General features: G+C 41.2%; 1 protein-coding gene across 3 annotated transcripts; it reads right to left on the bottom strand.

Moving 5' to 3' along the window:
• Positions 1 to 1458: 1458 nt before the first annotated feature.
• On the bottom strand, positions 1459 to 24545 carry tmc6b (transmembrane channel-like 6b). 3 transcript variants are annotated; one of them, XM_061680043.1, is made up of 21 exons: positions 24508 to 24545; positions 20495 to 20659; positions 19468 to 19598; positions 17376 to 17543; positions 14165 to 14320; positions 13608 to 13716; positions 12601 to 12685; positions 12102 to 12359; positions 10218 to 10426; positions 9951 to 10095; positions 9288 to 9443; positions 8874 to 9052; positions 8674 to 8764; positions 8470 to 8567; positions 7665 to 7760; positions 7495 to 7570; positions 4553 to 4686; positions 4242 to 4418; positions 3977 to 4083; positions 2290 to 2376; positions 1459 to 1929 (listed from the first exon to the last, which is right to left on the bottom strand). In XM_061680043.1, the coding sequence occupies exons 2-20, from the start codon at positions 20548 to 20550 to the stop codon at positions 2327 to 2329; spliced, it is 2481 nt and encodes an 826-aa protein (XP_061536027.1). In that variant the 5' UTR covers positions 20551 to 20659; positions 24508 to 24545; the 3' UTR covers positions 1459 to 1929; positions 2290 to 2326. The 3 variants fall into 3 exon arrangements, with proteins under 3 accessions (XP_061536027.1, XP_061536026.1, XP_061536029.1); XM_061680042.1 differs by having other exon boundaries at positions 4005 to 4083; XM_061680045.1 differs by lacking the exons at positions 1459 to 1929; positions 2290 to 2376; positions 3977 to 4083; positions 4242 to 4418 and having other exon boundaries at positions 4561 to 4681.
• Positions 24546 to 27765: the final 3220 nt, after the last annotated feature.

Raw genomic sequence — 27765 nt, 5'->3', positions numbered from 1 at the left:
ATACAACAGACAATGGTTAACATTACTTTGAAACAAAACAAGATGTTCGTCTTACTTCAGTGACAGAGATGGTATTCTCCTTATTAGAAGCCCGTGTACCAATCAAAAAGAAAATAATAATACAAATAATAATGTTTAAAGGTGGCATAGTAAATAGCTTTTTTAATGCTCCAAAATGTTGTGTTTGTTGTCAGATGACAATATGTTAATGAGGTCTCTGATCACAAAGGTGGTGGTCCACGAGCTGCTCCTGACTAAAGGCTTGGACAGTGCCAAAGTTGTGCTTCTGGCAGGCAGCAGGTTAGTGCAAAATGTTTCAGACACTGCCTACAGGATGCTGTCAAATATAATAATCCCAAATATAACTCAATTACTGCTGCTGCATTTTCTATTTTCTAGCATTTTCTGCTGATTTTAGACTTTAATAAAAAGTTGAATGGGTAAGATTTGGTAAAATGTACATACTGTATTTACTTTGTTCGAAATATCTATCGTGGGAATAGTTATTTTTCACACCAATTATATCATTAACAGTTCCAAGTTGTGAAGTACTGCAACAATACTTCAGTGTATTTTCACTACCATTTTATCATCATGTAGAAAGTTATGCAAAAAAATTCATATTATAGGCTGGGGACAGTACACTGCTGCATGTGGATAACAATTCTTTGCTCCAAACAACCATTCTGCATTTGTTTTTTTGGCTCAGACCTCTTTATGTGTGAAGTTTGCATGTTTTCTCTGGGTCCCCTGGATTCCTCCCACATTCCAAAAATCATTCATGTTAGCTTAATTGAAGACTCTAATTGTCTTGACTTTAATTGTCCATAAGTGTGAACGTAAATGTGAAGGGATGTTTTGTCTCCTGCGTGTGTCCTGTGATTGCATAGTAACCAGTCAAGAGTGTACCTCCCTCTCACCCAAAGTCAGCTGGGATAAGCTCCAGGTCATCTGTGACTTTAATGAGGCTAAGTGCTCTAGGAAAGTGTTTCTAAAACATTTTATACCAAGTACCACCTCAAAAAATACTTGGCCCTCCAAGGATGCACAGTGTGAACATTTAACACTGCACCTAAATAAGGAAAATAAAAATAGACTTTGTGCTTAAAACTGAATACAACCACACTGTACTTAAATATACTGTACTGAATAAAATAAAATCAAAATACTTGGCCCTCCAAGGATGCACAGTGTGAACATTTAACACTGCACCTAAATAAGGAAAATAAAAATAGACTTTGTGCTTAAAACTGAATACAACCACACTGTACTTAAATATACTGTACTGAATAAAATAAAATCAAAAAGTTGAATCCACAAACATCTTGCACCGTTTAAATATTTTTTTCAGTGATATTTTTGTATTCCACTAGAGGGAGCCCGCAAACCACTAGTGGAACTCGTCACATACTGAGAAGTTTCGCTTTAGAAAATGGATGGATTACAAGTACACAAGAATATGTATAAAATATAATTTAATTTGAATAAGTATAACTAGAGCGTTATAACTCTAAAAACATACAAATGTAAGACAATTTCCAGCATCCAGTGTCTGGCTGTGCAAGTACTTGTAAAATTATTCCACAATAAAAAAGACTACTGTATACTTTTCATACAAGAGTTAAAATACAGTTCACAGGTCATATCAAAGTGCATATACAACTTTTTTAAACTGATTAAATCAGTTAGTTATCTTGTCACTTATACAGTCCATTAAATTCCTAACATTTGAGTTCAGGTATTTTACCTCTGCAAATGCCTTTCCCTCATCAAATACCCTTAAATTCAGTTCAACAATTGCATTAAACATTTGAATTGTGGTCAGATGCCACTACCCTTGTCAAGTGATTTTTCCAGTTAAAAGGCCTTCAGGTTTGAAGGGAGCTTGTCTGCGAGAGTACAGTAGTTGGTGTCTCAGCAGGTACTATCCTAGAAAAACAAAAATGCTGGAGGTGAGCAGGATTGGCGTTCTTTAATGATGTAAATATAATGTCTCAGCAAAGCATCTTGGGCTGGATTTACAGAGCATTGTTCAATTGACACAATTTCAATTGCTTGTTCCTATGGCTCAATTCAGATATGGGAATGGAAAGAGAATAAATGCATGGAATTACTCATATTGGAAAAAGGTCTCTTAAATGTGGATACAAATCAGATATGAATTGGGTATCTGCCACACACTCACTTTAACTATACATGTAAATTGACTTGTAAAAACACAAATTTGATTATAGGCACTAAATTGGAAGTGAGCACTCAAATCCGCAGAGTAAATCCCGATTTACTCACCTGGTTTGTGAGCCTCCGGGAGGGAGTTCGTCTCTGCTCATGGATGGACTGCAGGCGAGTGATGAGAAATTTCTTGTCTTCTCCCTCCTGAACAGGGGAACGATACAAAGTGGGATGTGAGAGAACTGTCACAAAGAACATTAAGGCAGGTATTATATGCAAATATAATTTTATATGATTTTATAAGCATCAATGCCATTGTCAATTCTGCTTATTGATACAATTCCTTATGAATTCTCTTAACGATTCCTGAGTCATTTTATGAGGGGGGGGGGGGGGGTGGAGTAGTTCTACACAGTCTTCCACACCAAATTAAATTTTTTGTTCAAAATGATTTCTGCACAAGACATTTTCTAGCAAATAAAGCAGGGTCCAACGCTAAGCCTTTTTGAGTGGTGGTCCACTTGGGCCACTATGAGCCTGTACTGGCCCTGTATATTCATGATATAATACGTTATGTTTTAGTGATTATTTCACATTTAGCGTCTTTACACTGTATTATTTGAGCCACCATTAGTAATTTGTTGTGCAATTGCATTCAAGACGGTGACTCTGTTAACCACTAAAATCAGGGCATTGCAATTGCACAAATTAAGAACAATATTTAAAAGAAATCCATAACAAAATTATTACAATATTTACTTAGCAATGACATACCAACAATGCTTTATCTTGTGGCTTGATGTTGTGTACATTTTGTATATTATTGTGTGTCTTTTGGTTATGATTTTGATATACCTTTAATTATTATTTTGTATATTGGTGATTATACAGTATGTATGTGTTGAAAGGACCCTCTTGAAAATAAGATGCTGCATCCCAAATGGCTTTCTTTGAAATTATATATAAAATAACCAAATAATGCACAATATAAAATATATTTTTTTATATAAAGGCAGTGGTCCCAAAACATTTTAGTACCACTGACCGTTTTCTTGAGAACACATTTTAGGTTATTTACACCACAGAGATAAATAAACACGTTACAGTATACGTATACAATATCTATTATTTACACATGCTTGGCCGTATGCCCTATTCCGTCAAGTGTTACGACATAACGACAGTGCTGTAAAGTGTCATGTGTGGGTGCACATTTTCATTCTTTTATGAATTAAATTCTCGTTAGCAGTCAGTTGTTGTCCGCGAATTACTGGAAATAATAATCTGGCTTTGAGGCTTCACTTTGTGTCGCTGCCCTTGTTTATCGTCGCTATTCCGTGGTCCTGCTGCCAGCGTTAGCTTCATTAGCTTTGGCTTTCGACTTTACGTAGTAAGATAAGAAGCTAAAGTCTTTTTGACACCGCTCTTGCTCAATGTGAAAGGACTATGGGACACAGCGGCAACGACGACGGCACCCCGGTCCCAAATGCGAGTGCCCAAATTTGGAAGTGCTGATGTGGCAGCCTATCAGGAAGAAAACAGAAAAATCTTCCTGCTGGAGAAGTCGGCACCTCGACAACTTCGGCAAGAAGTATCTATCTTTTTATGTCAGACACTGGCGTGGCTGAAAGGAGGAGCTCTGTGTCGCAAACTCTGTGTTTTAAATGCAACGTACCGCAAAGTGACATTGTGCTGGGAAATGTAAGGATCGTTAATGAGAACCGACATTGCTGGAGGTGTACAATTCCCGTGGAATCCATTAGTTGGACCCGGTTCTAAGACGGAACCGGTTTTCGATTCTCACCCCTAATATACTGTACAACTTGACATACATTCTCTATTTGCTCTTGCAGTAGGCCGATGATCTTCCTTTGACCATCCACAACTTGACTGTGGAAATAGATGACAATCCTAATGGGGAAAAAGAGACATTGTGTCTACAGTAAAGCATACCACTACAGAATACAGAAACCATATGACATATATTGTGAATTTGTGTGTTTGACTGTCACAATAACATATACATAGCTGTACACAATAATATTCGATTTTCACTGATGAGTACTAACAGGAAGATGCCTGCTCCCACAAACAGGAATAGAGGGTTCTCCACCAGATATGAATGAGCCCTGGCCAACACTGATAAATTGGGATTTTCCTTTTCGAGGTCTTCCACCCAACGCTTTCCCGCCTGAAACATTGTTTTGAGTTCACGAAAGGGCCCACATGACAAGGAGGGTGTGATACTGGAGAGAAAGACAACGCATATGATGTCAGCGAGGCAAAAGGTAAGGGTACACAATATTACCTATTGTCAAAGTAGGTCTCTTTTTGGACTCGGTGATGAACAAAGACCTAATAATGTAGGGTGTGCCTTTACCTCCACATGGTGTAGGTTACACACACCGAGGCCCCGAGGAAGGCGGGGAAGCAGAGGAGAGTGATGAAGATGGTGGTCATCTGGCTGACTCTGTACGGCCTACTGGGGGCTTGACAGTTCATCATCACACTGCTCTAGAGGAAGGAAATTGCATACAGTATACATATTTACAAGTATACTATACATGCAACTATTACATGTAGTTACAGTTACATGTAGTAAGGTATAAAACCCATCCAGCCATCCATTTTCTACCGCTTATCAGAGGTCGTGTCGCGGGGGCAGTAGCTTTAGCAGGGACGCCCAGACTTCACTCTCCCAAGCCACTTCATCCAGCTCTTCCGGAGTGATACCGAGGCGTTCCCAGGCCAGCCGAAAGATGTAGTTTCTCCAGCATGTCCTGGGTCATCCCCGCGGTCTCCTCCCAGTGAGACGTGCCCGGAACACCTCACCGGGGAGGCATCCGAATCAGATACCCCAGCCACCTCTCGATGTGGAGGGGCAGCGGTTCTACGCAGCGATCCTCCCGGATGACCGAGCTTCTCACCCTATCTCTGAGGGAGAGCCCGGACACCCTGCGGAGGAAACTCATTTTGGCCGCTTGTATCCGGGATCTTGTTCTTTCGGTCATGACCCACAGCACGTGACCATAGGTGAGTGTAGGAACATAGATCGACCGGTAAATTGAGAGCTTCGCCTTTCGGCTTAGCTCCTTCTTTACCACAACGGACCGATACAAAGTCCGCATCACTGTAGACGCTGCACCGATCCGCCTGTCGATCTCCTGTTCCATTCTTCCCTCACTCGTGAACAAGAGCCCAAGATACTTGAGCTCCTCACTTGGGGCAAGATCTTATCCCCGACCTGGAAAGGGCATGCCACCCTTTCCCGACTGAGGACCATAGTCTCAGATTTGGAGGTGCTGATTCTCATCTCAGCCGCTTCACACTCTGCTGCGAACTGCTCCAGTGAGAGTTGGAGATCACGGCTTGATGAAGCCAACAGAACAACATAATCTGCAAAAAGCAGAGATGCAATACTGAGGCCACCAAATCAGACCCCCACTACGCCTCAGTTGCGCCTTGAAATTCTGTCCATAATGGTTATGAACAGAATTAGTGACAAAGGGCAGCCTTGGCGGAGTCAACCCTCACCGGGAACGAGTCCAACTTACTGCCGGATATGCGGACCAAACTCTGACTCCGGTCGCACAGCAGCCTGTATCAGGAGCCTGTATCAGCAGGTTACAGCAGCCTGTATCAGGAGGTTCGGTACCCCGTACTCCCGAAGCACCCCCCACAGGACTCCCCGAGGGACAGAGTCGAACACCTTCTCCTAGTCCACAAAACACATGTAGACTGGTTCTGAGATTTGACTTTCTCCATGGCCTCACCGAACTCCTCCCATACCAGAGTTTTTGCTTCAGCGACCACCAAAGCTGCATTCCGCTTGGCCAGCCGGTACCCATCAGCTGCCTCAGGAATCCCACAGGCCAAAAAGCTCCTAGGACTCCTTCTTCAGCTTGACGGCATCCCTCACCGTTGGTGTCCACCAACGGGTTCGGGGATTGCCGCCACGAGAGGCACCACCACCACCTTATGGCCACAGCTCCGGTCGGCCATAACATGGCCGCCACGGAACATGGTCCACTCGGACTCGATATCCCATGCCTCCCCCGGAACATGAGCAAAGTTCTGTCGGAGGTGGGAGTTGAAACTCCTGAAAGGGGATTCTGCCAGACATTCCCAGCAGACCCTCACAATACGTTTGGGCCTGACACGTCGGACCAGCATCTTCCCCCACCATCAGAGCCAACTCACCACCAGGTGGTGATCAGTTGACAGCTCCGCCCCTCTCTTCACCAGAGTGTCCAAGACATGCGGCCGCAACTCCGATGACACGACCACAAAGTCGATCATTGAACTGCGACCTAGGGTGTCCTGGTGGCAAGTGCACGTGTGGACACCTTATGCTTGAACATGGTGTTCATTATGGACAAGCCGTGATGATCATGCACAGAAGTCCAATAACAGAACACCACTCGTGTTCTGATCGGGGGGGGGGGGGGGGTTCCTCCCAATCACGCCCTTCCAGGTCTCACTGTCATTGCCCACGTGAGCATTGAAGTCCCCCAGCAGAACGATGGAGTTCACAGCAGCAGCGCTCTCCAGCATCCCCTCCAAGGACTCCAAGAAGGGTGGGTACTCTGAAATACTGTTTGGTGCATAGGCACAAACACCAGTCAGGACCCGTCCCCCCCACCCGGAGGTGGAGGGAGGCTACCCTCTCGTCCACCGGGGTGAACCCCAACGTACAGGCGCCGAGCTGGGGGGCAATAAGTATACCCACACCTGCTCGCGCCTCTCACCGTGGGCAACTCCAGAGTGGAAGAGAGTCCAACCCCTCTCAAGAGGACTAGTACCAGAGCCCAAGCTGTGTGTGGAGGCGAGTCCGACTAGATCTAGTCGGAACTTCTCGACCTCACACACCAGCTCAGGCTCCTTCCCTGCCAGAGAGGTGACATTCCACATCCCTACAGCCAGCTTCTGTAGCCGGGGATCGGATCGCCAAGGTCCATGCCTTCGGCCACCGCCCAGCTTGCATCCAAACCCTATGTACTCATTGGCCACAAAATTAGTGCCACTTGCAGAATCTAATTCAACAGGAAAACTATAGGAAAATGTAACAACCACTTAACAGGTAAAATGTAGTGCAGTATTACACCAATGTAAACTACAACCACAATACGAACCATATCTAAGTGTGAGGAACTACAATCACTCCCGCACAGTTTTTGGTTATAATATCATACTTGCCTTTTGTATATAAAACATGATCACTTGATTTTTGTCCCACAAGCACATCCATACTTTCCTCAAATTGTTTCAATTGAAGTATGCATCTATTTGCAACGGACTTGATCTCTATAAATGACAGTGTACCTTCTTAATGTAAAAGAGCAGCAGGAGTTTCAGTATCTGCACTGCAGGCAGCAGAGGAGTGAAGAGAACACCCAGCCTGAACAACACAATGTTTGTTCAATGTAATAATCCATCAGTCACTCAACAGTGAGGTTTACAGAGGTGTACATCAGAGGCATAGGAGCTCATACCAGGCCAGCGTTTGCCCATAGATGAGGTCAAGAACATTCTTGGCAATATCAAACACCGGTTTCCTGTTCTTCTTTAGCACATTCTCTGAAAACAACCTGTAGACCAGAGGAAAATTGAGAAGGTGACATGAGAAAGGAAATACTTGAAACATGTCATATTAACTTGGGGCGTTTAATGATTTATTTGAACTACCTTCTTCCAGGGTGGAATGACTATACATATACTAACATACAAAGCCAATAAATCTTTTAAAGATTTGAAAGTTTTAACTCATTTGGTATTTTCTGTAATCCCCAGAGTTAGAATTATACATACAGGCTCAAATACATACTACATACACTCCCATGACCACGTTTCTTGTTTCATTTAAATTGGATGATACATACATTTAAGCACACATCACAAATTTTCAATAGGGTAAGCTTAATGTTGGCCTGCTTCATCCATTCCAAAATCAGTTTTGATGTGTTACTGGAATCTTCACACTGTTGGAAAATTCAAACAAATTTCAGCCGTCCAGCTAACGCTTTGAGAAACATTTGTAAGTAGTCTTTTAGCTCAATCTTTGTCTCATCTTGGTGATAAAATGTTTGTCCAGAAGACATTTGACAGTCTTGAAATCTGCAAGTTAATTAGTCTATATTAAAAATCAGGAGGTCGCTGCCCCACTTGGCCCCTAACTCACTCACTCCTTAACTAACCACCAAACAACCAAAACACAATCTCTTGCAGTAAGTTTCTGCCCCAACTAACCAATAAGCACCAATCAAAAGACAACAAAGGGCATAATTATGAATGACCTACCTCCACAGAAACTCTCCAAACAAGGTGTTTAGTAGAGTGAAGATGAAATCCATTAACAGGAAGCGATAAAGTTCCTGGCCAACAAAACTCTCCCAGCACTGTGGATGATATTTTCAAAAGAGGGCATCACACGTCGACGAAAACAAACCAGTGGAATTGACAGACTACAAAATGATTTTTTATTGTCATGATGAGCTATGTTACCTTCAGGCCAATACTGTTTGGATCAGCAGCCACTCGACCCAGCCAGTGGTAGCAGAGTACTCCAAGCACACTCACTTTTAACATCAAGTTTCTGGAAAACAACATGGTGGTGGTAATAATAAATATGTCTTATACAGTCTGCTATTATGGATTATTATTATTATTATTATTGTGTGCACATGAAATCGCTCTAGTCGTACCTGCCAATGGCAACATATGTGCGCACAGATGGTGACTCATAGTCCTCCATCCATGCCGCCAGGTGGAACATGATAGGCAGCAGCAAGTTTATACAAGACACCACCACAGGGAGAGCCAGCAGGCTGGCCTCGTTCAGCAAGGGGTCCTTGGTCACACTGCGAGAGCTTTCCTGGAGGTTCTAATGACACACAGAGAGTGGAAGACAGTTCTTTTGGACATCAAATTCATTTTTGTACTAATATGACTATAAAATCACCAGCATGACATTAGGTATACAGCAATTAAATGAAATCCAACAAGCGTGCTATATCTCCATTCTGCATTTAAATGAGGGGCCAAACTTCTTTATTGTACTTTGAGTAACAGTGTCAGAGAGGCATCAATGTAATTAAAATGCTATTACAGCATCATACCCGGTGCATGTATTCAGAGAAGTAGTAGATGCAGAGCACACAAGCTGTAGTGCTCGCAACACAGATAGCCCACGCCAGACAGTGGACCGCCACTCTCCACAACTTCTGGCACAGAGTGTTTTTGGAATGTTGATGAGTCACCTCTGCAAGCAGCTCCTGCAAATTGGGGATTGAGAGAGATGATGTGAGAAAATGTTTCACATTCCTCTATGTTAATTATGGAACCATTTCCACCAAGTCGCTGAAGTTCATTTCCTTTTGATACAATATGCATTTTTTTGTATTTCCATTATCAGTTGGGAAGTGTACCACAATCCCGGATCCGTAACATATTACTGCAGTTTGTTTGTCCCCACAAAAGCTTGCCAAAGAGTACTGAAAAACTAGAGGTAGACAATTGCAGCATGTTTGCTGGTCGAAACTTGGAAGAGAGTACGTACAGAGAGTACTTCACAGCAATAATGAAACAGGAAGAAAATAAATTGTTCCTTAAGCAAAAATGTAATAAAAAGCCACCCACCCAGAAGAAAGAACAACAAATGTTGTGGCTCTTTGTCGAATTAATTGACGCATTACATAGTGGGTGAGCTCAACTGAACTCTACTGCATGGTAGAATCAAGGTTAAAGTAAATGTAAATGTGTAAGCTAATTTTTCCTTGTACCTTGAGCTGGGTGCAGATATTCTCAGACATGAGTTTAACTGAAGATTTTTTGATGACCTTGAAGTCCCAGGAGCAGAAAGCCTTCATGGCCAGGATGCTATGAGATTTGTCAATTCGGAAGCTTTGACCAAATGACTTTGACATGCTGGTGGAAGACAACGTGCAAGTATGTATTAGAAAACGTACATATACATCATTCAGTTTAAAGAGTTTAGTATTCTCCAAGGTTGTGTTTACAGGGCACATTTCTCTCCATTGAATGCATACCTGTACACAAGGATGATACATGTGACGAAGAAGGCCATGCCTATAGTAAAGAAATAGGCAAGTGGCATCTTGTAAGGCAGATGCTTCGCGCAGTCCAGACTGGTTCTATTGGACACGGACATATACTGCTCACTTTCGTTGCTGCAGCTCATACGCAGAGTGTAGTTACAGTAGTATCCATAGTACATCACTGTGTCCGAGAAATATCCCTGTAACGAAACCAGATGGATAGTTGGTAGCGCTCTGTAAATATTACAGGCAAATGGAATTGATCAGGTTAAAACTTGGCTATGAATATAGACTTTGTCCCAACAATATGATTTTATTGTTTTGTTACCAGTTTTGCAATTGTACTTTGACCCATTTTCTATTGCTAATCCTGTTCGGGATTATAGGTGAGCTGGAGCCTATCCCACCTGACTTGGAGCAGGAGGCAGGGTACACCTCGAACTGATTGCCAGTCAATCACAGGGCATATGTGGACAAACAACCATTCACACCTATGGTAAATTTAGTCTTCGATTAAGCTCACATGCATTTGACATTTTGAAATGTCAGAGGAAGACAGAGTACCTAATGATAACCTACGCAACCAAAGGAAGAATATCCATACTACTTTCTATTACCATTTTCATCTTCGATTTGACCTCTTTAGGATGTAAAAGTGTACATAATCAAGTGCATTTTAAAGTGTGCCGAAACCTTTACTGAGACAAGGCAACAAAATGGAGACAAAGATGTCACAAACAGTATACATGTATGGCCCATTTTCATATAATTTACGTTATTGATGATTTAAACTTTTAGGCATTCATAATAAAGGCAATCCTCATTGACAGAGCAAATAGTGGTGGGCCCATAAAAACACTTTTAACAGATAAAAGTGCATAATGGTACAGACATAAACAGCTTCATAAAACCCGTGTGAGTTGCACAATTTACATGTTGCCCTTCAAACTCTGGTGTATTGTAAAACCATAATGAGCCTCTCTCCCGTGGTATTAACGGTAAAGACAGCTTGAGTGACAAAGAAGGAACATTTTTTAAAGAAGCAAAAACGGAACTCTGAAGACACTAAGATGCATTTGTGTTAGTTTTCATGGAAAAGGCATATTAAGCAATAGGAGAAAAATCCTACATATCCAAAATGCAATTAGCATCTTCAAAAAACATTGCAAATCATGAAACTTCATTTTGGGCACCTAATGGTAAAGACATTTTGCAATTAACATTTAGAAAAATATTTCTTCAGAATTATTATTTTTTTTAATTAGAAACAATTACGACCTTTTGGATAACAACTGCCAATAATCCAAATATTAATATCACTAAAATTAATTGTTAAGAGCACATTTATTGGGCTATATCTTTACCGTTATTGATCAAATTATATGAAAATGATCCATCTACTGAAATAACAATTGACTCAAATTACACATCAGTGACTGTTTTTTGTCAATGTCTTTATGTCTCAAAAGTGTTCTCTGTTGTTGTACTAGAGCGGCTCCAACTACCGGAGACAAATTCCTTGTGTGTTTTTTGGACATACTTGTCAAATAAAGATGATTCTGATTCTGAATGGCAACAGGTGGATACATAGGTTAATTGTACATTCTGTCATCTCGCAGACAAGCATTTTAATATTCTGCCTGTCACAAAATGTTGCTGGCATAGCTAAATGAACAAATAAACATTATTTGTAGTCAATAAGTAATTTCTGGACCAATTTAGTGAAACTGGATAATTTCCCAGAGCACCCCTGATGATCTCTGCCGGCACACTAATGTGCCGTGGCACAGTGGTTGGGAACCACTGTTTAAATGATATTCTAATACAACCTTTTGGTATTAGCAATGTGCCAAATACCATGGAAACATATCTTACCGCTCCAGTAAAAAGCTCCAGTCCAGTGAAAGAGCGTCTGCCATTAGACAGAGCTGGAGGGTGCACTGCCTGAGGAAGCACCATGAACAAACCGGTCATCAGAAACAGGAAGATGTTGAAGAAGAGTAGGGTCTTGAGAAACACGAAGTACGAGAGGACCCCGCTGCCGAAACGGCCGCTCACACGCTTAAGTGCTACTTGCCACAGCTGGAGGGAGTGCACAAAGGACAGCCAACTGTACCAACTCTGTCTTGCAGCCTGAGAGTAGGAAGTGAGAGTGAACAAACAATGTTTTGTTAACACTATTTCACATCGGTCAGAACAGTACGAATCTCAGAAAAATGTCCAGATGTGTAATCTTTGTTAACCACTGTAAGTAAATGCTTGAGTGATTAAAATGTTCAGATAACGGGCACTGCGTTATGGACTGAAAGAAGCTTGTGCTTTTGTGTGGGTAATTTTAGACAGAAATGGGATAATGGAGGTGAAAGTAACTCACAATTATGATGTAATATTTGAGTCGACTGCAGCAGGGGATCTGATTGCCAGACAGAGTGCGTCTCTCCTTTTTCAAAGCTAGCCTTCTGCAAACAATGATGATAGCAACCACAATAATCAGTGGACAGTGGAAGCAATCCAATAAAAAAAATACACTGGTGCCTTGAGATACGAGTGACCCAACTTGGGAATTTCAAGATACAAACTGTCGTTCGGATGATTGTTTTTGCTCTGACTTGCAAGTGCAGACTTGAGATACGAGCGCTGTATGGTTACAGTGAACTCAATTCACGTCAGAATAAGTAGCGCTTATACTAACAATTCTTCAAAAAAAGAGGCTCCAGGCTGTTTATTGTCCAAATAAACAAAACAAAGAGAATTACACCTGTTGCATTTAAAACACCAACATAGTTTACCTTTTCAGTCCGCTAGCCTAATGCTAAAGCTAAATATCGTCTATGTTGCAATGCGCTAACCCTTTTAGATAAGGATTGAACACAAACAGTGCAGCCACACGTAGACCGATAATAGAACAGTACTCACAGTCATATATTCTTTATCCTCTGCAAAGAACAACTAAATGAGTGCCGTACTGATGAGCTGAGGAGTTCCTAGGTGTAAATGAACAGTACATCATTCTGTCTGTCTTATACTGCCACCAGGTGGCCAAGGCGGGCACACCAGAAAGAGCAGCATAATGGCCATTGAATTGATGCAGTGTGAAACAAACCGTTTATTTTTAATTCTATTCAATTATGTAATTAGTGTATGTTTTCATAAGGTACAATAATATGGAGTGCTTTTTCCCCCCTCACTAAAATACGCATTACAACAAATTTGTTTGTTTTTGGGGTGGGGGGAGGCTGGAACAGATTAAATGGCATTTCCATTCATTTTAATGGTAAACGATGATTTCAGATGAGTGTTTTGAGTTACGAGTCACAGAACTAATTATACTCATTTCTCAGGGCATCACTGCAATATGATCAAACACTACATTTACTGTACCTGAGTTCATTCTTTTCTGCTACACAGAGAGGCATAGCCCGGAGCATCCTGACTCTGTCGCTAACCGACAGGTTCTGCAAGTTATTCACCAGACGTTCCCTTTTATTTACTAGAAGAGATAGTTTGTGTGAATAGAAAACTAGATAAACATACTTAAGAGACAGCAGGCCATAGGCACAAAATAGGTACAGTACACTCACTATCGAATGAGAACCTACACAAGAGCCATCTTAAAATCTTCCTTTGAAAAGATAACATGACTTTATAATAGGTCATTTCCTCTGGTATGCCCACCCTATATAAAATGAGCAGGGCAAATGTAAGAAAAACCTCTATATCGTGGATGGTAAATTGCAGTTCTTCCCTAATGCAAACTGCTACAATTATGAACACAGTGTTAAATAAATACCACTTATCTAACAGCGATCTTTATTTCACTGTCTTTCTCCAGTAACAGCTTAGGTTTTGATGCAGATGTTTTTGTATGTTGACTATCACTAGATTGTCCAGGTTTACCGAATGATGTGCCTGCTATAACAGAGTTTCATTCTTCTCACCCTCTGCATGTGTATTGTCTGTCTCCATGCCGTAACCTCGTATGCTTGGTCTAGCCGACCGTGAGAAGTCTTGGATGGAGGGTCTGCTCTGCTTGCGCCTCCGAAGTTGCATGGTCCTGTTGTAGTACTGAGAGATAATGGCTCCCCTGCTGCGGCCTGAAAGAGCACGAGAACCCATTCAAATCAATCAACTCATTTATAATCCAGCCTCCTACAACGTGTAAATTTCAACAAATTACACAGATGACATCTGAACTCTGTTAAATGACTTCACGATTTGTATATGCATGTATGAATTGTAGTAGAGAACACAATTTGTGTCACAAAAATAATAAAAATACCGACTATAGTATTTCCATTTCAGCAGTGCAAAATACAGCAAGCAGACAAGAAAGAAAATAAATAGAGAGAAATATTTTCAATAAAGTGGGGTTCCTATGTTAAAACTCAATATAGCAGATATTCTTAAAATTCAAGAATTCAAGCATCTGCCTCCGACTGTAAATGCGGACAGGGAAATAGCACACAGTCTGCTTCTCCATGAAACTCTGCTGAGCTGAAGAAGTCAGATTGTGTGTCTGGTGCGACACGTCAGCTCACATTGTTAGGACAGCAACCAAATGCACACATTAGACATGATTAACTAACAACCGAAAAGGCAGGCGCTAAATTCTAAAACGCTTACCGATGGGTTGTGTTGTGCGTGATCTACAAAGATTACCACAAAATTAGCAACAGGTGTAAGAGTGACGGGGACCACCCTATTTTTGCACTTCAGGTAGCGCTGATGGTTTTCACCACAGATTTTGGGAGAGCAACGCAAGCGCAAGATGAAGTTTGAAGTGATGAAATCGTAGGTTTTAGTTGAAAAGGAGAACAAACCCTGGATATTTCCCCACAACCTTTACCATGACCCCTTTTGAATCACACAAAACATGCAAGTACAAAGAATGTGTGTGCTTGCGATTGTAGTATAATGTATGAATTCCCCATCTGAGGGTGCAACAAGTTTCACATGAGTGCAGTCTATCGTTTTGTTAACTTTGGTGAAGCCAGCAAACATATAAAAGAAGCCAGCAAACATAAAAGATTCCAACACACCTGAGTGTGTTGGAATTGGATGAATCTGCCCATCCTGCATAAGATTGTGTTTAAAACTTCAGACTGCATACCTGCAAAAACTGCTCTAAGAGGGCCAGCACCAATTGCCACAGTGCACCGAAATGACCCAGATGCAAGGAAATCCAGAGTTAAAAAGCATTTTGTCATGGGTGATATACATACAGTGGTGTGAAAAAGTGTTTGCCCCTTCCTGATTTCCTTTTTTTTGCAAGTTTGTCACACTTAAATGTTTCCTCATCACTAAACAAATTTAAATATTAGTTAAAGACAACATGGACTTGTTAAATGAAGGATTTTATTATTAAGGGAGAAAGAAAACCCAAACCTACATGGCCCTGTGTGAAAAAGTGATTGCCCCCTTAAAACTAATAACTGGCTAGGCCATCCTTACCAGCTGCAATCAAGCGTTTGCGAGAACTTGCAATGAGTCTTTTACAACGCTGTGGAGGAATTTTGGTCCACTCTTTTTTGCAGAATTGTTGTAATTGAGGCACACTGGAGGGTTTTTGAGCATAACCTGCCTTTTTTAAGGTCATGCCCCAGCATCTCAATAGGATTCAGGTCAGGACATTGAATAGGCCACTCCAAAGCATCCATTTTCTCCCCCCCACCACCTATTCAGAGGTGGACTTGCTGGTGTGTTTTGGATCATTGTCCTGCTGCAGAACCAAAGTTCGTTTCAGCTTGAGGTCACAAACAGATGGGGGATTCATGGGTCTATTTATCACAGCAAGTTTTCCAAGTCCTGAAGTAGAAATTCAGCCCCTGAAGTAGCAATACAGCTCCAGACCATCACACTACCACCACCATATTTTACTGTTGGTATGATGTTCTTTTTCTGAAATTCTGTCTTACTTTTACGCCAGCTGTAATGGGACACACACCTTCCAAAAAGTTCAACTTTTGTCTCGTCAGACCACAGAGTATTTTCCCAAAAGTCTTGGGGATAATCAATGTCTTCTGGCAAAAATGGAGTCAAATCTTCTTTCTACTCAGCAGTCGTTTTCATATTGGAACTCTGCCATGCAATCTTAAATAATAAATATGATTATATTTCATATTATTATTATTAAATATTATATTTGCGTTTAATATTCACGACCAAAACACGTGTGAAGGGACAGCCAATGTCTCCCGAGTCACGGCGCCAAGAACTGTGACGTGAAATGACATGGAGCCCTAATATTGACAAACACAGAAAAGACCATAAATAAAACCAAAATGTCTTACCCAATGTCATTTCTTTGTATAAAAGTGGGTTTCCTAGCTGGCAAGAAGTATTTTCCAAAGTAAGTATTTTTATTTATCTACACCACTTCCACATCCTTTCCCTTCGACACCGAGAGATCCCATGTGATCACACGAGTTTTCGAGATCAGTAGTGGAACAGAATCTTTATGTGTGTGGTGTTCTGTGTTGGAGGGTACCACACACACAATACAACCATCCATTGATACATCCAGTTTCCGAACCGCTTCTAGTCACTAAAGTCACGGGTGTGCTGGAGCCTATCAAAGCTATCTTTGGGCGAGAGGTGGGGTACACCCTGAACTGGTTGACAGCCAATCGCACGGACCATATAAATAAACAACCATTCACACTTACATCCACACCTACGGGGAATTTAGAGTCCTCAATAAAGTCTCATGCATGATTTTGGAATATGGGAGGAAACCGGAGTGCCCAGAAAAAACCCACGCAGGGACGGGGAGAACATGTAAAGTCCACACAGGGGAGGCTGGATTTGAAACCGGGTCCTCAAAACTGTGATGCAGATGTGCTAAGCAGTTGACCACTGTGCCGCCACAATACAACCAAAACTGCTAAATGCGATATTTTTTTTATCTTTATGTGTCGGGTCTATCACAGATAAAAACATCTTTTAAGAGTGGAAAAATCTTTATGTGTGTACCAGGCCTGTTTTTGCGTGCGCCTTGAGTAAATCAGGCCTGTAGTGTTTCCATGACTGACCAGCAAATAATTCAACTGTGTTGTGTAAAAGGGATCATCCGTCTCGATGTCAACATGCAATGCCAGCTAAAAACACTGCTAATGAGCTCTATTTCTCGACAGGCTTGGAAACACCAACCAATGGTGCGACTGGGCATGGAAGACAGGATCTTCAAGGTGGCTGACGACCAACGTTCACCAGTGGAAGGGTCCGTTTCTCTTTCATCCTCCTGCATTCCTACCAGTCCACCATGATTCCTCCAGTCACTGCTCTCTGGTCCAGGGCTGGACAGGTTGGCCACGTAGTCTAAGGAATTCAAACAAAAATATAAAGTAAACGTCACTGTAGTATGCATGTGGTAGAAAACAGACATTCGCCAAGGTTATACTGTCAACAAAATCTCCTGCACTCAAACCTTTTGGAGGTAATAAAAAAAAAAAAAACTTGCAGATAAAGGAAATTACAGAAAATGTTGATTAATATATGAATCAATACACACCAAGTGTTGGATCTATAACTGCCTTTATTGAGGAATTTAACAGTGTGGTCATTATTTGTCGTTGCAGTTGCAGTGGTGTACTCTACAACTGCATTGCTTCATATTAGAGCTGTGCCTAATAATTGGACTCGAGTAACTTAATAATTGAGTTGGCCAAAAATTTAGACAGATCTCATTTGGAAGAAGTGTAGTTCTACACCACTGCAAGCTACAACCAAATTAATAATAAATGAATACCCATCTAATGGTGTCAATACAAACTGTAACTGCAAGTGGACATGATGTTGTGACTGGTCAATGTATGTACAGTGCATAGATGCGTATATATCTACATGAACGTTACACCCCACCCACCCACAATTTTGTCACCAAACAACTCTGAAATCAGTTAGTCAATGTCAGTCGAGTTAGACTGCTGGAGGGTACGGAGGGTACCACGCAGTTGAATTGTATTTAGTCACAGATACAAGGACATGATAAAACCTATGATGACTGGTATTATTAAGGCATTCAAAGTAAACCTCTTTTTACATTCAGGAAATTGAAACAATGTCTTGACACATTTCATGACTTGTAGAAACTTGGGCCCTGTGTGACATTTCTTACCAACAGCATAAAAAGTAAATTTCATCAAAATTGTATGAGACTTGATCAACACCAGGGATTCTCAGTGTGGTAAGAGTACCACTATTGGTAAGTGGGCTCTCCGTACTGCAGTTTTACACAAAGGAATCACTATTTCAAAATTACCAATAAAATTAACAACATCATTCACAACATTGAAAACATCCATCCATTTTCTACACTGCTTATCCTAACTAGGTGTGCGGGTATGTCTGAGCCTAACCCAGCTCTCTGACTCGTTTTTGATGAACGGCCTACTATGTTACTGTATTTATTTTTAATGAAAACTTAGGGCTACTACCTTACTATATTTTGATGTTGGTCATTATGGTGGTACTTGGAGAGCTATGTATCTTTTGAGGTGGTGCTTGGTGTCAAAAGTTTTAGAACCACTAATCTGAGAATTACATTTATAGTAACAGCACGACAAGATGTCCCAAAAATGGCAGTCTTTCAAAATGCAAAATTCTGGTCAGAACGGCCACTTCAACCAGAATACAATGCAGCAAGAATTTTGAAAATCGGATGATGAGTTCTGGAGAAATTTTGTTTTTTTGTGTCGTAAAAAAGGGAATATTTGGGGAATGTTTGTGTGTGATATCGTCTACAGAAAATGAGGTCACAAAATTAATTCAAATGAGAGTAAAACCGTAAATTTTTATTATTTCTCTTCATATCTCCTCGCTGGTTCATTTTGTCTGATCCTCGGAGACCCCCTTCTCTGATAAATTGACAAGTTTCAGTTAAAAATATCCACCAATCGCTGAGCTGAAATTCCAACACATTGACGCATCAAAATTACTGTGCTGTTTCAAACTGTGTCAATTGCCCTAAAAACTCTACTTAATAGCGCAAATGGAACATCATTGGTGAGAAGAGCGGTGTGGGTAGTAGTACAGGTCATCTACTTCAGGAATAACTATTTTGTTTGTGAATTTATGTGTTATGGAGGATTTTAGAGGCCTTTGAAGTGCTCGTTTTTTTTTCTTTTTCTCTCCACGAAGATGTCGCCCACTTGTGACATTGCTAGTTTTACTGTGAAAAATATGATATACCAAACTCTCAATGTCAAATAGTAGATGGAATGGAGTTGTGCTCCTTATGTACCTCGGCTCTCTTCATCAAGTTTTTTCTGTGGTTGCTGCAGCTCGAAGACTTCACCCAGGTCTTCGTTGTGAATCTGCTCTGCTACCAGCTGGTGGAATGAGTCATGAACACCTTCCTCATCTGCTGGGCTCCTGACACAATGAGACACAGATAAATGCTCATACACAAAGACAGAAACACTACAGGCACAGATATACAAGGCTTTATTAAGTCCCATTTCAACACAAACACCACACAGAGAGATGTTGAGGCCCTTAGAAAACGTAACAGATAATACGGGATAAGTCTGTTACCAGTACTCTCAGTTGAACAAACTGTACACATACACTCTGTGTTATCTTGATGTACAGTAAGTCAAAGCAGACAACACAGCTCGCGGAAAGGAAAAAAAAAAAAAAAAAAAAACGGAAGCAGTTCACATCTGTGCTGTGAGGGCACATTTGCAGAGACTATGTAAACTCACTAATTTGTGTACTTTGATCCAACACCAAAAATAGTTTATATAAAGTGACAAATTTCATAGAAATCACTCAACAATGCAGACCTGACCATTAAATCTTACCTCGCCTAGTCAAGTGGATAATATTTTTTTGTTACCCATTTTCCCCAGGGGAACATTTTCAGTCTATTAATTTTATTGCATTCTCCCTTTTATGTGTCATCTATCTTTTTTTCATTTTGAAGCTTACAAATACAGAAATGCTGCTAGGTAATTACAGTGGAGCCTAAGGCTCATGAGACAAAGGAACAAAATGTCAGATTGGGGAAACTCTTGTGGACAAACATCAGGCTCATTATGGAAGTAGGGAGTGTTTAAACAAGCAAACAAACCCTCAGTCTGGATTACGATCTACCCGTGGACAGGCAAACTCGATATCAGAGAGCAAAACAGTCCAATCACCTGTGTTCCTTACTCTCCGCCCACTGACTGTGTTGAGCAAAGCCAGGTGAGCTTGAAACAAACCAAAGAGAAAAGTAGAAGACACTACTGTATGAACGTGAAGATGAAAATAATTTCCACACTCACTCCAGTCCAGCTTCAATGAGGGGGTGGCCCATGTCGAAGTTAACATTCCGAGCCATTCTTCTTTCCCGTTGACGGTGCGTGTGTTGCGTCCTTGCCGTGGGGTTCACACCCTTACCAGCTAATAAATGCACTCCACTACCACAATGGCGCTGACTCCTCTACCTGCTGATAGGGTAGGAGACAAAAAAGAGGAGGCAGTACCATGAGAGCATGACAGGTAAAGGAAGGAAAGCCAGCACACTACTTTGGAATCTGGAAACACGAGTCGTGACTTGCCCGGAACAATCATTCAGCTCTGTGTAGCAATGAGACCGAGTGGTCTCGTTAGCGTATGATTATTGAGGTTATCTCTAAGTGTGTGTCTTAGTAAGGAGAAAAAAAAGTAATATCACAGCCACATACTGTACTGGAGTTATAAAACCCCATTTGGCTCTTCTAAAAATGTAACCATGGTTGTGGGTCTTCCAAATTAACAATCAACAAACACTCTGGTCTTGTCATGAGAGGTTAGGTCACTTTGTTTCAGTCACTAGAGCTCCTTTGTACCACTGCATGTGATGAGGCCTGAGTCAGATGCCACCATGTCCCATATAACATGAATATTCATTAACGAAAGCAGAATGATGTATTGTAAGAATTGTGTGTGTGTGTACGCGCTCATGACGCAACTGAATTCACAATGTCAAGGGATTCAAGAGCATTCTTGTCACGTGTTAACAAGATGTCAGTTCAACCATATTATTTGTGACCCCAAAAATATGTGAAACACATTTCCACTGAGTGTCAAATATGGATTTAAAATAAATTAATAAATGCCATCCTTGAAATTTGACCACAATCCATTACATGACAGTGGTCAGACTTCAATTTGGTCAACTCTTAAAACAAAATAGTTTTGATATGAATTATATGGAATAATTTGGTAATTCTCTAAATGTGGCAATTATTATATAAAATGTTTTAATAGGCTCCAGCACACCCGCGATCCCAGCGAGGATTATCAGTTCAGAAAATGGATGGATGGATGCTTGCATATATTTCGTTGGGTCTCTGGGGTGCATGCCGCACCATTCAAGTGTGAAATTACACAACCAAGTAAAAACCTTTTCCAAAAAAGTAGCTGTGAGTGAGTCGTTCAGAATTTTATCAAATTGTGATGTCACAACAAAAATATCACTTTGTGACTAACCAGCTCAATGCCACAAATATAATTTTCTAGGGCCCCTGTAAAGTCATGGGCCCTTAGAATCGTCTTATGTTTTCTCTCCCTTATGGCGCCCCTGTGTGACCAACGTTTGCTTTTGACAACCGGCACATACGCTAATGTTCGACTTTTGTTTGTTTCTATGTGCCCTGCGATTGACTGGCAACCAGCTCGGGGTGTACCCCGCCTCTCGCCCAAAGATAGCTGGGATAGGCTCCAGCGCGCCTGCGACCCTTGTGAGGATTAAGCGGTACAGAAGATAGATGGGTGGCTATGACATGACCAAGAAGAAGGGAAAAAAAAAAAAAATCAAGGCCCAGTTCTGAAAAGCTTCCAACACAAACTGAGTTACTGAATGGCATAAAAATGACATTTTAGCATGATCAGTTTGAATCCCTCTTTCCAGCCTACTACTCATCTTGAATACTTTCTCAAATATAGCTCATTGCAAGATATCAAGAATCAAGTGTTAATTTAATTGTAAGACAGTTTATATTTGAGCTTACTGAGTGATTTGAGGGAAGTACCGTAATTTCTCGCGTATAACATGCATTTTTTCCACCACCTACAAGTTATGGGAAAGGTGTACACTTTGATTCCAAGATGTATCTCCTCCCCTGTCGTCTCCTGCTCGTAGAGCGGGCGAGATGACGTTGACCAAATCTGAGGCTGCTGTTGTTTGGGTAACTGTACAGACCAACTGGGACAAGATCTAAGGTAGACCACCCGTTGCCATGGAGGATTCTACTCCGACTGACCAGGTCCTGAGGCAGAAGCATTGAAGGCATCTACCTGCGATGTCTTTTCTCTTTAAATAGACCCTTATGACATCTTAATGAACATTATACAGCATCTTGCCATCGTAATGAACATTGTACAGCACCGGACTATGTGATAAATGTTGCTCAATCGACATCCATTGCAGGCTGGTCGTCCTGGAAGGAGGATCCCCCCTATCTGTGGTCCCTTCAAGGTTGATTTTTTTCCACAAATGGGGTTTTGAGTTTTTCCTTGCCCGATTGGGGCGTTTAGATTAGGGGATGTCGTCAATCATTCCCAACTGTGGGCCTGTGAAGCACTTTGAGACTCTTTTGTAGGGGCTACACAAGTAAACTTGACTTGACAAGTATCATGTAATTTGTTGTTTGTATACAAATAATTGGGTGTCTGAAGTGCCTGTTCTCCCATCAATTGTGAAAATAAACAACCAAAGACATTTTCTGTTAGCTGCCTATTTCCAAAAATGTGTCTGTCAGTGAGCCATTTTCAATTTTCCATCATACTGCCGAGTTTCCAGTCCCATGACATGGCAGCTGGACTAAGCAAAGATCTGCTAGATTGATGCAGCTAACGCAAAGCACTATCATGTCAAAACCGAAAGGTAAGCAGATCCAGTGTCTGCGTGCACAAATTAACATCAGTATACAGCATTAGCTTCTGATAACCTGGACATACTCCGTTCTCGATGTGGGGGCAATGTGTCTGCTGCATGTGCCACATGTACAGATTGGCACACTAACTGACAAGTGTAATTCTGTGGCTTGGTGATTAAATGCTCCCTCCACAAGTGAAAAAGTCTGTCTTTATGGGGGCTCGCTTTTCTTCCCCACTCCCCCTGCTTTGTCATCATGAACGCCGATTGGCCTCTCAGTACAAGGGCCGAGGTAAACAGAGTTTATTTATTTATTTATTTTTTTAGATACAACCCCCACCCCATTTCCCGAAACAGAGTGCTGCAATTCTTTATCCTCTGTTTTCATTGGAGAAATACACAATATATCTGCGTTAATGTGGTCTTCTCAACTGGTGGGGAAAAAAGGCACAATAACAAAGTACATTTTCTTTCTCATAGACAGTACAGCTGGGACAGAATAGTGTGGGGGTGACATAGCCACTAAACAAAGCCTGTTGGGGGTGGAGGCTTGTACTACTGCCAAAGCAAATAACTCAAATTGCCAGTACCGAAGGAGTTGGCTGCAATGTTAAAATTAACGTACAAGCTGATTAAATCACAACAGGAAAAAACAGCGGTGTCACATCTCTCATCGTGAAGAAATGCATAACTTAGTGAATAGGATGGAAGATTCCCAGGGGGTCAAATAGACCCTAAGAGCGTCAAGGAATCTTTCCAGCTTGCAACAACTGCAGGGAAACTATACGAGCAACAACACAACACGGTACTATAACTGTATATAATTGTGTGCGCATCTTGGCAAAGCAAATGCATTTGATTTATTTACAAGGGGAATACTTAGAATTGCATAACATATTGGGGAGATTGAAAAGAGGAGTTTGCACTGCTTTGACAAATTCAGTCATGCCAAAATTACAGAGTCAATCCTGGCTTCTTCGGATCTGAAAAGCCCACATTGCGTGTTCAAGCATTGTGCATCCATCTAGGAACGTGGGAAAGCACGAATACACGTTTGCACGTTATAACAACAAGCCATCCTGCCGTTGTTCAACAGAAGACACAAGCTCATTTACCCGGCTCGGTTTTGTTTCAAAAGTGTGCCGTTTTTTTGTTGTTGTTGTTTTTTTTTTTCTTCTTCCTGCTGAACAAGATTACGTCTCTAGGTGACAAGAGTACAACAACAGTAAATAATTAACGACTTTCTTGTGATTTTGTCAGCTGTCAATCTGGGAAGTCGTATCGTTAGTTGTCTCGGGTCACTACTTCGTCAAATAACCACTTTTATTAAGTTGTAAAAAGTTTCCGTGTGACGACGAACATTGTATACATTTTGTTAATCTGAATGATTGAGAAATAATATAATATCAAGTTTTTTAAAAATCCGTATGAACTCACCAGGTCTGAAACTGTAAAAAGTGCCGAGTAGTGACAAGTATACTTGTCAGAAGAGTCAGCACGGAGGAAACCATTGTGTTTAAATGGGTGTGTTGTTTGGACAATGCAAAATGCAAAAGCGCTAACAAAAAGCAAACAATGCTGTGTTAAGTTCCACATTTTATCAAACCTGTTTATGACCATTTTCACTCGGGCCAACAATGAAATTACATATTTAGCGACACGACACTTTGATTGATAAGCAAGTCACCTATAGGATTCCCCCAGGCATTTATCGCAGTGGTTCCGCCTAATTCGCACCAGTCGCTCTACTGGTGTTTGGCAACACCTAATACATTTCAAGCTGCAACAATGAACCTAAATACAGTACAATAGTTACTGGATATATAATTTATAGAACGTATAGTTGCTGTGTGAGGTAGGGATGGAGAAACCGAGGCTTTCTGAAGCAATGAAACACTTTTCAGACAACTGGCCTAAAATGATTCACTGCTTGGAAGCATTTGAAACATTGAAAACGATTTGCATATCAAGGGAGGCGTCGAAAATGCTTGTTTCATGGCTATCATGTGTGTTCACTGGTTAGTTGTCTGTCATTGTGTTCTTCGGGAGATACATGTTCCAATGTGACTATAACTATAATTTGATATCTCATAATCGGTGCCTAGAGATTAGGAGGGTAGATTTATAAAATAATAATAACAATAATAATTACAAGTTGTATCAACATCAGATTTATTTATATAGCACTTTTCATACATTCATTTATTGCTTACCCCACTCTTGAGTTAGCTGACCTCATGGCCTTTTGAAAGGTAACGTGGAAGTAAAATGCTTGTGAACCGGGGATAGGGGTTTATGTTTATTGTTATTGTCGATGGCAACTGTATCTCGGGAAAATGGTTGATGACGAACAAATGTTTTGTTTTTACAGAATCATTGGTACATGTCCTGTCTGGCACGCAATTGTGGCAAAATCAAAGACTGTATGCAAGCTTCAGTATAAAGCCAGCAAGCCATGTATACAACTTTGAGTTAATGGTGGTGCTCCCACACGGTTCAACCACATATGGGCTTGAACACACGCCGCCACTGTCCTCACAGATTGAGAACTGAGTTCACTACCGCTCGGCTAAAAACGCTGCGACGTGAGCATACCGGCCAGCACCCTTTTAAGTTCACATATGCCGCTTTTCCATCAAGTTCCTGAACAGCCTGGCCGCACTGCCCTGGCCTCGCTTGGCCTGGCCTGGCCTCCGTCACGTTTCCATTACAACAGGCACCAATCCAAAGAGGGATGGATTGGGGCGGGATCTAGAAGAAGGTGACATGCTCGTTTCTTGTTGCACCTTCCATCTCGCTGTAGTTTATCTTCTGCCAATATGGACAAAAAAGCCAGCGCCTCCTCAGTCGACCACAGAACAAGCTGCATTAAGCCTGTTTTGAATCACGGTAAAACCAGTTGCAGACTGATCGGCCACTCATGAAAACAGTCACCAAATAACGCACACTGTTCACACAGTTCACTCGGGTTCGGCGGCGGTGCTCGGTGTGCGGCAGGCTTTAGACGCCATGATTGTGAAAGTGACAAGTCATCGCGCTTAAAGAAACGCTTACATCTGTCGGCAAATTAGATGACAGTTACTTTACGGCCCTCCTCGGCCTTCATTATAGAACCAGATCGGTGGAGGTTCTGAAAAGCGGTGCCATTGTCACCCCTCAGCCTCGACAAAGTGTAATGGAGAAGCGACCACACGGGGCGGAGCGAGACTGGTTAGGGGTAGAAAAGGTACAATGGAAAAGGGGCAATACAATCCCCGCCCTACTCACCACCGTTATGTAGCTGCAGTATCTCGATGTGCGTGTAAAACAATAGAAATGTGTATCTGCTCTCAAATGTAGAGAGTAAAAGCAAAAAGTCATAAGAAAAATAAATACTCAAGTACAGATACCTGAAAAATCTACTTGAGATATTTGTACTTTGTTACTTCCCGTCACTGCATGTAATACATACAGTACAATGACATGAATTTAAATGAGAGCATACATGTATAGCAGCTGAAATAAGTATTTAACACGTCACCATTTTTCTCACGACAAATATTTACAAAGGTGCTATAGACATGAACATTTCATCAGATGTTGGGAACAACCCACGTAATCCATACATACAAAAAAAAGTAGAACAAATTATGTCAGAAATGACGTTGTGTGTAAGAATGTGAAATGACACAGAGAAAAAGTATTGTACAGACCAACTGGTATTTATTTAATACTTTGTACAAAAGCCTTTGTTTGCAATGACAGCTTCAAGACGCCTCCTGTATGGAGAAACTAGTCGCAAGCATTGCTCTGGTGTGATTTTGACCCATTCCTCCACACAAGTCGTCTTCAAATGTTGAAGGTTCCGTAGGGTTCTTTTATGGACCTTGAGTTTCAGTTCTTTCTGTCATGGTCTGTGTTTTGGTTTGCTTGTTCCACTTTTGGTTACCATGTTTCTTTGTTACTTTGATCATAGATTTTTTTTTGGACTTTGTCAAGTTAGTATTTATAGTTTCCATGTACCTTGTTTGCCATCTTTGTTTTTGGAATTAAATATCATTTGTAAGACTCCTGCACTCTTGCCTTGCCTCCCTGCTTCCCTGCACGTGGGTCCTCCACTTCCTTGCCTCCAGTGCCTTCAAATACCCCATGTGACACTTTCCACAAATTTTCGATTGAATTCAAGTCTGGTGATTGGCTGGGACATTCTAGCAGCTTTATATTTTTTCTTTGAAACCAATTGAGAGTTTCCTTGGCAGTATGTTTTGGATCATTATCCTGCTGAAATGTCCACCCTCGTTTCATTTTCACCATCCTCGTAGATGGCAGCAGATTTTTGTCAAGAATGTCTTGGCACATTTGCACAATCATCCTTACTTCAATAATATATTGACTTACTTCAATAATATAATATTTTTATATTCTTCCCTGTGTCATTACACATTATTACAGACAACTTAATTTCTGATCTTATTTGGCCTACTTTCTTTGTATGTATGGATTACTTGGGTTGTTCCCAACATCTGGTGAAAATTTCATGTCAATAGCACCTTTGGAAATATATTTAGTGAGAAAAATGGTGACATGTTAAATACTTATTTCAGCCGCTGTATATGTTGATTAAACAGTAAATTATAAGAAGTGATAAGAACTCTGCAGGCGGAACCAGATTGCACTGTTTGTCACCCTGTCATTAGATTTCCTGTCACCCGTCAA

The sequence above is a fragment of the Phycodurus eques genome, chromosome 6, assembly GCF_024500275.1.
Source record: "Phycodurus eques isolate BA_2022a chromosome 6, UOR_Pequ_1.1, whole genome shotgun sequence".
NCBI classification, from domain to species: Eukaryota; Metazoa; Chordata; class Actinopteri; order Syngnathiformes; family Syngnathidae; genus Phycodurus; species Phycodurus eques.
The sequence above is the reverse complement of the archived record's forward strand: the minus strand, read 5'-3'. Positions and strand labels throughout refer to the sequence as shown.

Bases quoted from the DNA above. Each gene is read 5' to 3' on its own strand.
- tmc6b (XM_061680042.1), bottom strand. From the start codon at position 20,550: ATGGCTCGGAATGTTAACTTCGACATGGGCCACCCCCTCATTGAAGCT. The intron at 17,544-19,467 runs GTACATAAGGAG...TGAATTCCTTAG, and splicing joins ACTTGATGAAGAGAGCCGAG to ACTACGTGGCCAACCTGTCC. The intron at 12,360-12,600 runs GTGAGTTACTTT...TCCTACTCTCAG, and splicing joins TCAAATATTACATCATAATT to GCTGCAAGACAGAGTTGGTA.